General features: G+C 42.5%; 2 protein-coding genes across 12 annotated transcripts in view; one reads left to right on the top strand and one right to left on the bottom strand.

Annotated features, from left to right (window-relative positions):
* Window positions 1–930, bottom strand: part of USP45 (ubiquitin specific peptidase 45) — an 85,842-nt gene extending 84,912 nt beyond the window's left edge. For 8 of the 11 annotated variants that reach the window (XR_013538487.1, XR_013538488.1, XR_013538486.1 and 5 more), the window contains exon 1: window positions 245–382. The gene's annotated coding sequence lies outside the window, so the exon portion shown is untranslated. Of the gene's footprint in view, window positions 1–244; window positions 383–662 lie in introns of those variants that run through there. The other 3 variants (XM_072998432.2, XM_078380236.1, XM_078380237.1) reach the window with 2 other exon arrangements.
* A 5,465-nt stretch (window positions 931–6,395) lies between these two features.
* On the top strand, window positions 6,396–13,155 carry LOC144584325 (thiosulfate sulfurtransferase/rhodanese-like domain-containing protein 3). The gene is made up of 4 exons (XM_078380291.1): window positions 6,396–6,628; window positions 7,573–7,746; window positions 7,968–8,127; window positions 12,062–13,155. The coding sequence occupies exons 1-4, from the start codon at window positions 6,472–6,474 to the stop codon at window positions 12,123–12,125; spliced, it is 555 nt and encodes a 184-aa protein (XP_078236417.1). The 5' UTR covers window positions 6,396–6,471; the 3' UTR covers window positions 12,126–13,155.
* The last annotated feature ends 1,103 nt before the right edge of the window (window positions 13,156–14,258 follow it).

Below are 14,258 nucleotides of genomic sequence, written 5' to 3'. Positions count from 1 at the left end.
ACCAGAGCACGCCAGGCCCTCCTGTCTTCCACCGCCTCCCGGAATTGGGTTGAATTCATGTTGGTAGCTCGCCTGACGTCCCACTAATCCCCCGGAAAGGTCCCGCATAATAACCCTCACGACCTCCTAGGACCAAAGCCCCCGCTTCTCCCAGGGAAAACAATGAAGCCCCTCCCGTGCCAGCAGCCCCGAGAGGCCCTCCGCCACGACCTCGCCCTCCTTTTTTTCCTGCTTCCACACTCACCTCGCCCAGCCACGGCTTTGCCTGAACAGACAGCAAGCTGGAGAGGCGACGGAAAGAGGAGGAGCAGGAAGGGGCGAGCAGGGGCCTCTTTCCTCGCCGCCCGCCGCCGCCGCCGCCGCCTCGGCTTGTCCTGTCCCGCCTCCGCTCGCTCCGTAACGCGGTTGTAGTACAGTAGTGGGCTGAACTCTGCGCGTACAGGCCCCGGCATTGGATCAATGACGGAACGACGCCTTTTGCTCCTTTTTAAACACTCAGTGTTTTAAGTTGCCCGCTTGTTCCTCGGAAACGCGAGCAAGCGGGAGGTCGTTCGAAGCGCAGGCTTCTGCACGCCAGCGTTCATTCACACGTCCTCATCCCGTTATGGTTTGGAATCCTGCGTTCTCCAGCCCTCACAATCGCGGCTCAAAGTGCTCCTCACCTGATGGTGGTGGTGGTAATAATGTTCTTGTACGTGAGCCACCACTTTTAGACAAGAACTGTACGGTCCCCTCGTGACTGTACGATGTCAGGGACCCAGATGAGAATACCCGCCTTCAGCCAAGTCAGAATTTGCTTTTCAAGAGCGGACGTTATTTCGCCCCCCCCCCTTGGTGCAGTTTTTTAACTGGAGATGCCAGGGGTTGCACCTGAGATCTTCTCCATGCAAAGCATACACTTTGTCACTGAACGGACCTTCACCCTTTCTTATCTGAGGCTATTCAATCTTCAGAAGATTTTGAGGAGTGTCCTTAAAACACCACAGCCTCAACAGGCTCACCTGGTGCATGCACACTGGTTTGCGCTGTTAAATGAGGCCTGTGGTATTTATATAGTTAGGCTTGTTTTATCTCACCACAATTGTCTTGCATGAACTGAGCCTATAGTTACAGCACACCCAGCACTTTCAGGTACTGTAGTTATAATTCAATCACTGTTTTTAATTTGGGGGGGGGGGGTCTGGTATGATATACTGTGATACTATTTCCATCTTTTTCTTTCTTGCAATCTTTCTAGTTTATTAACAACATACATATTTATTGTGGCATATATATGGATTCCTTTAGGCCACAGGTAGACAAAATATTCCCGTAACTATTATTGAACTATAATTCCCATCAGGCCTTTCCAACATAAGGAATGAGGTTCAGTCCAATGACATCTCAAGGGCTCACAAGTTGTCCACTATTCCTTTGGGCACATGAGATAAAAGGAATGCATGTGTGGGAATGTGCGCCATAACTTTCATGGTTCTTAGCATGTATTCATGTTAATACTCTTGTGAGACTTGTTGCTGGGCAGAATAGACACAATGCCCTATTGGTCCAGCCAACTGACCGTTATGTTATATAGCTTACACCTCAATAAAAGGAGGTGCCAGGCATTGCTGGGGGATCAGCATCAGCACGAAGCACAGTGAAGTGATCCTGAACTTCAGCCGATGACCCTGAGCACGCTTTGAACCTTATCACAAGACTGCAGTCTCTTCCTTTTCAGACATCTCTCCCTGGGCCCTTTCAGGGATCTCTCCCTTCACCACAGTTTGCTGGAGCCGGATTCCGACATGCATGGGGGATATGGACTGAACGAGACAGAATATTGCTAGTCTATAAAACTAGAAGAGTCATTTCACACGCTAGCAAGGTTATGCACAAAATCCTACAAGGTAAGCTTCAGCAGTATGTGGACCGAGAATTCCCAGAAGTACAAGCTGGATTTCGAAGGGGCAGAGGAACTAGAGACCAAATTGCTAACATGTGCTGGATTATGGAGAAAGCCAGAGAGTTCCAGAAAAACATCTATTTCTGTGTCATTGACTACGCAAAAGCCTTTGACTGTGTGGGCCACAGCAAACTATGGCAAGTTATTAAAGAAATGGGAGTGCATGACCACCTGAGAAATCTATACGTGGGACAGGAAGCAACTTATATGCAGAATACATCATGCAAAAGGTTGGACTCGAGGAATCCCAAACTGGAATTAAGATTGCCAGAAGAAATATCAATAACCTCAGATATACAGATGATACCACTCTGATGGCAGAAACTGAGGAGGAATTAAAGAACCTCTTAATGAGGATGAAAGAGGAGAGAGCAAAAATTTGTCTGAAACTCAACATTAAAAAAACCTGAGATCATGGCCACTAGTCCCATCACCTCCTGGCAAATAGGATCAGGCCAAGAGCCCATCTAGTCCAGTCTCCTATATCTCACAGTGGCCCCACCAGATGCCTCTGGGAGCACATGAGACAACTAGACACCTGTCTCCTGATACCCCTCTTCTGCATCTGGCATTTGGAGGTACCTTCCTTACAAGAGGTAATATATAGATATATTACCTTACAAGAGGTAATATATAGAAAAAGCGCTAGCCTTTTTCTCTCTGAATTTATTTAATCCCTTTTAAAGCTCTATGTAGTGTCATTCCAGAACTTTCCTTTACATTATACTGTCATATTTTCAAGTTATCTGTAGAAAAGAATGCCATATGGATAGGCTGGCAGCCAGCAACTTGTGAACCAGTTCACATGCCAACTTAAATTTGTCATATACTTTCATCTGAAAAGATGCAGGAATTTTTTAAAATTAAAACCAAGAAGAAAGTTAGTAATACATGTCCTCAAAATGCAACTGTTTAACTGAATAAATACATGAAATTGTTCTTCATCCTTGTTTCTTTAGACATTTACTAAGATCTCGGGGACTCTGATGGCAGAAAATTAGGAGAAATTAAAGAACCTCTGAATGAGGGTGAAAGAGGAGAGCACAAAAAATGGTTTGAAGCTCAACATAAAAAAACAAGATCATGGCCACTGGTCCCATCACCTCCTGGCAAATAGAAGGGGAAGATATGGAGGTAGTGACAGATTTTACTTTCTTGGGCTCCATGATCACTGCAGATGGTGACAGCAGCCACAAAATTAAAAGACACCTGCTTCTTGGGAGGAAAGCGATGAGAAACCTAGACAGCATCTTAAAAAGGGGAGACGTCCCCTTGCTGACAAAGGACCACATAGTCGAAGCTATGGTTTTTCCAGTAGTGATGTATGGTGTGAGACCTGGACCATAAAGATGGCTGACCACCAAAGAATTGATGCTTTTGAATTGTGGTGCTGGAGGAGGCTCTTGAGAGTCCCCTGGACTGCAAGGAGATAAAACCTATCCATTCTGAAGGAAATCAACCCTGAGTGCTCACTGGAAGGACAGATCCTGAAGCTGAGGCTCTAATACTTTGGCCATCTCATGAGAAGAGAACACTCCCTGGAAAAGACCTGATGTTGGGAAAATGTGAAGGCAAAAGGAGAAAGGCACGACAAAGGATGAGATGGCTGAATTACATATTCAACTGAAAACAAATTAAAATAAATGGAGGAGAGAGAGAGTGAGTCCTGGAATGAACCAACCTTTGTATGAAACAAGCATCTGACAGAACAGAAATAGATAATTCTTCAACAACTAATGAAATAGCTGTAATGTTCTTATTTATTTCTGAAATTATTCTGGAGCAAAAACATTAGTAAAATCCAGCACAGTGCTCTTAATTCTCAATGTGTGTTTTAAATTCTAAATGTGCTGCTTTTTGTTTCTTCAGCTAGAGCTCAGATAACAGTTTATGAAGTGCCATACTGCAGTTAGCTATCATATGACATGACTGGTTTGTACCAGTGATAGGTCTTGCATGTGGAAAGGCAAAGCCACCATATGCCACGAGGCTGGCTGCTAAAGGCCTTTCAAAATATTGTGAATCACTTATTTGAAATAATACATATTCTGTTATAGACATATAACAGCAGTTTGAAAAAATGGCAGCCACTGCCTATGTGTAGAAAACCTGCTGATGGGCAGGACTTCATGTGAATGAAAAATCCGCAGGTATTTGTGATAATATATCTTGACATTAGAGAAATAAAGTCTGAAACATTTTTGTATAAGGAATGTTGTCATAATGCTAGTGGGTGAATCACCAGTCTGTAGGCTCAGCTGGTAGCACAAGGCTTGCCATGTGGAAGGCCCAAATATAGAAATGATCTTTGCTCTCACAGTTAGCCAAAGGGTAAATACTGAATCCTATACTTATTAGTATTTGCAAATGCTACAGTCATACTTGAAAATCTTTATAAAAATTAAAAAAATATTTTAAAAGCACAAATTATATTTAGATGTTTGAGCCAAAACGTGGAAAAACAAATATATATACTGTAATGACATTTTGAAGCAATTCATTAATTGAACTCTTGTATATATATCAATTCCACATGTATGAGCACAGTATATTATCAATATATACTTTCTCAACATCTAGCATCACACAGTAATAACATTATCAAAAACATGAAAGTTTTTGCAAGTGTATGTTTTCTAAAGACAACATCGCTATCTTGGGTCAAATTTGTGTTTGATCTGTACAGGGAGCAAACATGCAAATCAAGCAAAACTCTTAGTAGAGAACAAAGGCATCCTTACTTCTCTCGAAAAGCAACAGAATATGTTGCAATGTTAGTCTGAAGCCTGATATCTTAACAAAGCAAAGACACAAAACTCATGCATTATAAAATAGATTAAATATCATTCTTGATATGTGTGTCATAAAAAATTCCAGATGGAGTAGATTAAGCATTCAAGATTGAAATCCTATGACCATTGTTATTCCAAAGAAGGAAGGCATGAGGATGTGGCTTTTCTCATTCCTGAACTCATATCAACCCTGTGTCCCAGGTCTATCATCATCATAGGCATCCTTCAGTCTCGAGAGACTATGGTATCGTGCTCTGTATGGAGGACTTGGAACAGCGTCTAGTGTGGCTGAGGAGGCCAATTCGAGAGTGACAATCCCTTCCACATTTAGGACAAATACAATCTGTACCCTGTCTAGCTCCCTGATTTTGCTGCTTTCGTGACTGCCTCTTTGCCTCAGCCTGCTGGGCGAGGGTCTATGCAAGTATACATTCATTGTCTTTCATATAGAAAATGTTCCTTAATAAGAAATAATTAGCAATATACTGTACTTATAACCACAAGTCTTGTCCATGGCTATTTTACAAAGTACATACAGGTGTCATTGTCCATCTATATGAATGTGACACATTCATTCATTTATTAAAAATTTACCCTGCCTTTCTCCTTAAAAAAGAACCCAAGGTGGCTTACATCATTAAAAGACTATTAAAGCCCACAACAGTGAGGATATAAATACTTAAAAGGATCAAACAAGTACCATACCAAAAAAACAAACAAACCCATAAGCAACACCAAAACACATTCAAAGCACTAATGTACAACAATCCATTTTAAAACCCCACTCAAGCAATCAATCACTCAGGGAAGGCTTGCCTAAAGAGAAAAGTTTTTGACTGCTTGCAGGACAGCCAAGATGGGGCCAGCCTGACCACCTGTGGCAGGGAGTTCCAGAGTCTGAGAGCAGCAACAGAGAAGGCCCCACCAAATGTACCCGTGAAGATGGCAGGCAGGACCGAGAGAAAGGCCTCTCCTGATGATCTTAACATTCAAGCAGGGTCATAAAGGGAGATGTGGTCCTTAAAGTCATCTAGGGCCCTATAGGTGTGTTTATTTTATCTATTGATCAGTACAAGTACATTAGTAAAAATAAATGCTTCCCCCCCCCCCCAAGTGGCTGGTAGTGGTGTTTCCAGACAGACAACCCAAGGCACACGTATGCGACACTGTAAAGCTATTCTTCCGCTTCCTTTACCAGATATTCTGTGGCAAGGGAACGAACTTGCACTATAATTGGGGCAGGCCATCTCCTGGACCTCATCCTGCCCTCTAAAATTCCAAGTTTGAAGAAAGATAATGACACAATACAGTAAAAGCATCCTCTGGAAGTGCTAAAAGCGGTCAAAATGCGAATCCCTCTGTAACTTGATTACTCTTACTTCAGCTCAGTTATTACCTGATGGCACAAATTAAACGGCAATTGAGACAGAGGCAAAGGACAGTGGATGGCATTTATCAAATCACACTCCGTAAATGTCTCTAACCCTAGGCACTGTAAAGGAGGACTAAACTCTGTTGAAATGGGGCGACGTTTCCCAGCAGACGAGCACAGATCCTGGCAGCTGAAAGGCTAATAAAGCTGTTGAAAGGAGAAACGAGGCGAAACCCTTAAGACAGCCGCACACCGGAAGCCGAGCAGGCAGCTGACAGGGCCTACTGTGGGTCGGGGCGCCCAGCCAGCATTGGGAGGCGGGACCCACGTGAAAGAGCGCAGAGGTCCGCTCTCGGCGGCCGGCTATGTGGCGTCGGTGTGGGCGGCTGGGTCGGGCCGCCGGCTGGGGGCTTGCCGCGCGGCGAGCGGGAACCCCGGGCTGCGGCGGGGGGCGAGAGCTAAGCCGGCGGGCGTGCAGTCACCGGCAGACCTTTCCCCTTCGGGCGGCGCCGGCGTCAGGGTGTAAGTGCCCCGGGGCTGGTGGAGAGACCTCGAAGGCGCGTTTTTTGGGGGAGGAGGGTCCTGATCCCCCCTCCCGGCCGTTAGGAGTGAGATTGGGAGGGTCCTTGTCGGAAATGGTTTTGCTGAGTTACCAGCGATCCTAAACCAGTGGTTCTTAACCTTGGGTTACTCAGGTGTTTTTTGGACTGCAACTCCCAGAAGCCTTCACCACCAGCTGTGCTGGCTGGGGTTTCTGGGAGTTGCAGTTCAAAAACACCTGAGTAACCCAAGGTTAAGAATCACTGTGGACCTAAACCAATTAATATTGTGCCGTTTTATTTGTAAGGGTTCCCAGCGGTCATTCATCCACGGGACGGACGGGATCCACTGTGGCTGGGCTTCACCGAGCCTGCAGCGTGTGGAGCTGGATGAGTCACCCTTTGCCCCATCACCACCTACTACTCGGTTATACCACATTCCCCAAACGGGAAGCTTATTTGAACGATGTGTTCAACGTGAGAAGCGGTCGCCTTTTGTGCCGACCAACACAATAAATCTAAATTGAAGTGCTGCCAGATTATGTGGCTGGCTGGTAGCAGTTGTATTTTATTTAGAATCCAACCTATTAATAATCACGCCTGAGGGAGTAAATTGAGTCAGAAGTGTGATGCATTCTACCTTGTTTATTGCTGAGTTTGGAAAGTTATTTTTTTAGATTATAGCACTCTGCACCCACCCACTCCCAGATAATATGGCCAGTGTCAGTTCTGTTTGGGATTTTAGGATCGTGGTCCATGCGCCGCAACCAGAGTAAAGACTTTTACAGTGGTTGCATGTTTGTTCCTTACCCTGTAAGAGCCCTTGCTATTTAAAATAAAGGCACATGGAGAGGTTAATAAGGTATGTGTCTGACAAATTGTGCTCCAAAAGATCTATTGCCTGTACTATAATTTTTCTTTTAACAGTTTTGGAAACTGCAAAACCGACTGCTTGTCATTTTTGCACGGCTGACAACAGCAAGGTCTCCTATAAAGAACTCAAAGACTTGCTGGAATCCAAGTCTGTTTTCCTCATTGATGTCAGGGAGAAATGGGAAATTGCAGAATATGGACAAATCCCTGGGTCCATCAGCATTCCATGTAAGTTACACTTGCTTGTCCAGAGCAGTTGGTGTGTCTGTGTGTGTGTGTGCGCGCACATAGTGAGACAATAGGCTAACCGAGTTCAGTGTTTTTCACCAATGCAAAGCTGTATGTAAGAGAAGAGATGGCTCACCCACAATATGAATTCTGTTATGTGTACTACTGTTGCATACTTCAGATTTATTTGTCCCTCAGGAAATTCTGATTAATTATTTCAGTGGGTGAGATCGTGGAAGCTTTGCAGATGAACCCGCAACATTTCAAAGAGAGATACAGCCATGATATGCCTTCTAAAGCCGACTGTTTAGTCTTTTCCTGTTTGGCCGGAGTAAGAAGCAACCAAGCTCTAATTTCTGCAAAGACTCTGGGTTTTAGCAGGTGAGTAAAAATATCCAGAGGAGGACTACAGAAAATGGTTCAATTTCTTGTAATATATAGGCTTATAGCAAACTGCCTGGGTGCTCTGCTTTGAAAACAAGTGGTATAAGGGAATACAAACTAGGCATGACATATTCAGAGAAATTATTGTGGTTTAGACTTGTAGGAAAATAGCAGTATGATGCATTATAATACCCGTAGGTCTGTATAAAAGTCATAGTTTAATTTTAAAAAAAACACAAGAATGTGTTGTGTTCTTTGCTGGTCTCCACAGTACTGACTTCAAAGGGTAGAAGTCCTCCTTTGAAATTCAGTATCGACATGTCCAGTATCGACATCTCATTGAGAACTTTTTGCTGAAAGGAAGTCAAGTTCACATGATCCTCCAGACCATGACTTAACTGCATTTGGGCAAATTAAGGTGCAAGAATTCCTAATTTCTGACTAATTTCTGTGATGGCCTCCCTTTGTGCAGGTGTGCAAATTCAGGGCAAAGAGTGTAAGTCTGGCTGAGATTTGTTTATAGTTCTTGATGGCTCAGATAATTGCTCAAATTAAGCTACATGTATATAAAAAGTCATGCAGATGTTCCAGTTCACTGGAAACAAACTAAAGCAAGCTTATGTCTGTCAATCTGCCTTCCTTTTTCAATTTCCATATTGTTAAATGGCTCAAGAAGACAGGCACTTCACAATATTGGCAAATTAAAATATTTTTTTAAACTGTGTTAGGGCAGTGCTCATGCACTATACCACTTAAATTAAATATACAGTACAGTATATATATTAGAGATGGGGGTATTCGTATACAAATGCAAATATCCCTGCACAGGTGGACATATCGAGGGTCTGGGACCCACAGGGCCAGACTGTCCACTCATGATTTCGCCGCTGACACGAGCTTGTCAGACCTTCCTATCGCGCAGTTGTCCACAATCGATTACCCAGTCCTGGCAGGAGGTGGGATGACAAGCCTCTCTGCTAGGTCAGAGAGTGGCTAATCCATTGCGGAAAACATTCCGATAGGAAGCCTCCATGGAGCCGGCGGCAATGGCGAAATCATGAGTGGACAATCATTATTTCGACCTGTGCAGGGATATTCATATACGAATACAAATACCCCCATCTCTAATATATAAATATAGCAGTCTGGGATGCCATTTGGTATGATCCTTGTATTCAATTGGTACATCACCTCAAGTTCTCAATATATATATTCCACTTTCACTCCTGGAAGTGGAAGGGGGCAGTGAAGGGGATTTTATTTTGCTTTGTTGTTTTATACAGTCAGACAGACAGAACAGGGTCACTTGAGGTGATGTACCATTTGAATACAAGGATCGTACCAAATAGCATTCCAGACTGCTACCCAACCTTGAGCGACCCTATTTAGCCTACACCAGCCTGCTCCAAATAAACCCATGCAGACGAGACTTTATTCCGCTTTGTCACATTTTGTATAGTCTATGCAGAATCTGTACTGAAACTTTTTCTTAACAACTTTAGCTGCTATTCACAGAAGGCAATAGAAACCAGAATTTAAAAATTTCAGATTTAGTAAAAATTTACCTGCATGTTACTAAATGTTAAAATAGTATGAGAAATGTTTAAAAAGTATGTTAAAATAGCACGATTTCAAAATACATTTTGTCAAATAATACTGTATGTGCATTGGAAAGAAAATACTGGTTTATTTTGGACCATGCATGTCATTATGCAAGTTCCACTGGAGTGCTGTAGAGAGCACTGGGGTGTGGCAGTCCTTCCTGTATGTCAAAAGTTAAGATACTGCATAGTTATGAACCCACTAGCCAGAATTGTACAGTGGTGCCCCGCATAGCGACGTTAATCCGTTCCAGGATTAACATCGCTATCAGATTTGTCGCTATGCGGGGGGGGGGGAATCCATAGGAATGCATTAAATTCTGTTTAATGCATTCCTATTGGGGAAAAACTCGCCACTATGCGGGGAATCCTCCATCCGGCCGCCATTTTCGCCACCCGGTAAGCGAGGGCAGGGCGCAAAAACGCTGCGGGTGGCCATTTTGTTGACCCGGCGGCCATTTTGGAACCGCCGATCAGCTGTTTGTAAAACATCGCAATGCGAAGATTGGTAAGTGAAATGCTTACCGATCATCGCAATGCAATGTTTTCCCTATCTAAAACATCGCAATGCGATCGCATTAGCGATCGCAAAAAACGCATCGCTATGCGGATTCGTCGTTAAACGGTGCGCTCGTTAAGCAAGGCACCACTGTATTGCCATTGCCATTTTTTGCTTGTGTAAGAGAAATCAAGTTAAGTCTTGGTGACAAATTGCCAGTCATTAGCAAGGTGATGGTTGCCTTCTTAAATATAGTGGTGCCTCAACTTACTAACGTCCCGACTTACTACCGTTTCGAGTTATCACCAGTTCCCGCTGCAAACATTTTCTTTGACTTGCGACCGGAGCTTCGAGGTAGACTGGAAAAAAGGTGGAGAAAAAGGCGGGGAATTCAAATATACTAACCGTTGGTTGGCGAAGAGGTTGCCTCTTTGTAGCTCTTTCGCCCCAACGGTTAGAGTGTGTGCGTCGGAGGCAGCTTCGGACTGCCTGGCTTTTTGCTTCTGAGTGAGTACATAGAGGGTTTTGCAGGGTGGGTTTGGGCTTGGGGGGTTATGTTTCTGTGCTGTGATAGTTTTGTGTGTTTTGGTGTGTTTGTTTTTTCAGCTTCAGTGCCTTCCAATGAGGTTTGCTGTGGTGTTGTGGGTTTGTTTGGGTTTTTTTGGTGGGTTTTCCCCCCCGGCTCCAGCGGGTTCCGATGGGGGGGGGGGATTGCTGTGGTGTGTGGTTTTTGTGATTTCATCCCCAGCCCCAGTGCATTCCAATGGGGCTCGCTTTATCGCCGTTGTTGTTTAGTGGGCTTTCTTTCTTTCTTTCTTTCTTTCTTTCTTTCTTTCTTTCTTTCTTTCTTTCTTTCTTTCTTTCTTTCTTCCTTTCTTTCCTTTCTTTCCTTTCTTTCCTTTCTTTCTTTCTTTCTTTTTCTTTCTTTCTTTCTTTCTTGCCTCAGCATGTTCCGATGGGGCTTGCTGTGTTGTGGGGCTTTTTGTGATTTTTTTTTACGGCCCCAGCACGTTCCAATGGGGCTTGCTTTGTTTGGGTTTTTTGTGTGATTTTTTTTGCCACAGCGCATTCTAATGGGGCTTGCCTTGTTTTTTGTTTTGTTTTTTTTATTGTGATTTTTTTCCCCGGCCCGGCGCGTTCCCATGGGGCTTGCTGTGTTGTGGGTTTTTTTGTGATTTTTCCCCCGGCCCCAACACGTTCCAATGGGGCTTGCATTTTTTTTATGATGATGTTTTTTCCAGCCCCAACATGTTCCGATGGGGCTTACAGTATTTTTTGTTTTTTTGTTTTTTGTGATTTTTTTTCTCCAGCCAGAATGGATTAATGGGGGTTCAATGCATTCCTGTGGGAAATGGTGCTTCGACTTACCACCATTTCGAGTTACAACCATCATTCTGGAACGGATTAAGTTCCGGAATGTACACTGTACAGTGGTGCCTCGATTTATGACCATAATCCGTTCCAGACGATGGACGTAACTCAAAATGGTCGTAGGTCGAAGCACCATTTCCCATAGAAATGCATTGGAATGTGATTAAGCCCCATCAGAAGGCGCTGGGGCTTTAAAAAAAACCCCAAAAACCAAAAATAAAGCACAGCAGCCCCGTCGGAAGGTGCTGGGGCTTTAAAAAACAACACAAAAAATGAACAGCATAGCAAGCCCCGTCGGAAGGCACTGAGGCTGAAAAAATAAATACACCAAAACATTCAGAGGCTGCAGAAATAGCCTTGGGGGAATCACTTATGGGCCTAGGCTGCATTTTTCCCATCTCTTCTATAAAATAATGTGTGTGATGAGGTGTTTTACAGAAGTTGATCATTGTGCTTTCAGGGCTCAGCATTATGCTGGTGGTTTCAAAGAGTGGACAGAATATGAATCTTCAGAAAAGAAGTGACTTTTGCAATAAAGTATTCCACATCCTGAAAACTACACAGGGAACAGCTAGCATTTTGTAATGTTTCTGAAGGGCTGTACACATTTTGGAATGGTTTGTATGTAGCTGAGTATAGGCTACATTAGACAGGAGGCAAGAACTGAAATGTGCTTCTGGCGTTTTGTCTGATCATTCAGTGTTGTGGAAATTTTTTTCAAAGACTGCTGGACCAACCGCCAACTTTGAAATTTCCTCTTAATTGACAATGTGTCTTCACTAAGGAAATCTGCAGCTGATCATTGTGGTAATTTTATCATTAGGGATTTCTTTTCCTTTAATAGTAGGCTGTGTTTTGATTATTACTTGTGTATAGTATCTCTTTAGTAATTAACTTTTATCATAAGACTAGCAGAACTAGGTTAGTAAGAAAATGTTACATCAAACAACTGTAGCTACTTTTCCTAGTAATTTCTGCTGAACATGAAAAGGAACTGAAATGTTCAGCCCATCTAAATAAGGGATTGGGTTTCTTTTCCCTGGAATCCATTCAGAGTGGTCTTAACCGACGAGATAGGCTGGATATAAATAAATAAATAAATAAATACTTGTGTATTTCTGCACAGAATTAAAATCACCTCAGTGTGGTGTAGTGGGTACAGTGACGGGACTAGGACTTAGAAGGCCTAAGGTTCAAATCCCACTCAGCCATGGTTGCTCAGAGGAGAGGGATGGAACTGGTAAAATCATTCAAATATCTCACTTATTCTGAAAGCTCGATTAGGGTCACTGTAAGCTGGTTCCAACTTGACTGCTTATCATACACACAGAATTTTGTTTAGGCAGCGAGAAATAATCAGAATACAAACGTAAAACACTACATCTATAGTCAGACACTGTTATCACAAAATTAGATTAGGTGGATGATCTTGTAACTAAACAATTTTTGTTGATTTCAGTGCATTTGGGTTCCATTCTATATAATATACTGTTTTATGTAGTATCTTGTCATAATGAATGTCCTTTAGCTTTGGAATAAAACTAGTCAAACTTGTCCATTTATTTCTGTCTTTATTCCTACATAGCTAGTTCACATTACAAATACATTTGAAACCCTTAGGGGAACAAAATTAATTTCCATAATGCTATGGACAGGGTGTCTTCAATCAGTCATGTTAGCAAGAATGTGGTACATTACCAGTTATTAACAAAATAGTACAACGGATAAGGGTACTTGAACCCAGAAACACATCACTTCTCACAGAAATATTTTTGTAAGTCAGTATCCAAACACGCTTTATAAAAATAACTTCAACAGTTAAGTGCAAAGAGCTTAAGCATTTGCATACAAAAACACTTTGGTTACACTTAATTGAATGACAGATCAAGTAGATGCAGCCACTGCTGCTTTTTTAAAAAATCAAGTTTTAGAACAAGCACCTTGTGACAAGACTTCCAACCAACACTCCTTAGCTTTTATAGCACTATAATATTCTCAGGATAGACATCTGATACTGAAAACCAGTAATTTCTTACTTGGTTTTAGGACACAAAATGAACATTTTGAAGTGCACAGTCTGTTCATTAAAATTCTAGGGCTTTAGACCAAATCCCAATTTCAGTGGGAGATCTGCCTGAGTAAAGAGCACAGGATATGGCCCTCTGATTAAAAGGAGCAACAATTCTTGTCTGATTAAACCCTTACTGTAATAAAAAATACCACTGTCAGATCTAGTCTCATCTGAACATTGTTGCTTTTTCAAAAGGCCTGTAACAAATCATTCATAGCAACAATGAAGGCAGACTAAATTCTAGCACACAACACATCCCACCATCACACTCTCAAAGCAGATTAATTTCTTCATTTCTCAACTTGATTGGATTGCAAAATTTGACTTGCAGTTTGTACAAGACTTAATAGTTCAACATTTGTAAAAAGTGAAATGTTCTTATAACAGCCACAATTTGCGTTATACATATTGCACATTTTTGGATATGCCCGATATTGTGTTCCACTCTCAAACTATTGGTACCAAGAGCATATCCTTAAAGTTTGGATGAGGAATGCAACATTTTCTTACTCTTTTTTTTAAAAAAGGAGTTTCTCTCAATCGTTTACTAGAAGGAGGGCATTCCCTTTGTTGTACAATGTCCAAT

This window comes from Pogona vitticeps, chromosome 1 (genome assembly GCF_051106095.1).
Source record: "Pogona vitticeps strain Pit_001003342236 chromosome 1, PviZW2.1, whole genome shotgun sequence".
Lineage (NCBI taxonomy): Eukaryota > Metazoa > Chordata > Lepidosauria > Squamata > Agamidae > Pogona > Pogona vitticeps.
Note: the sequence above shows the minus strand (reverse complement) of the source record. Positions and strands in the feature narration are given on the sequence as shown.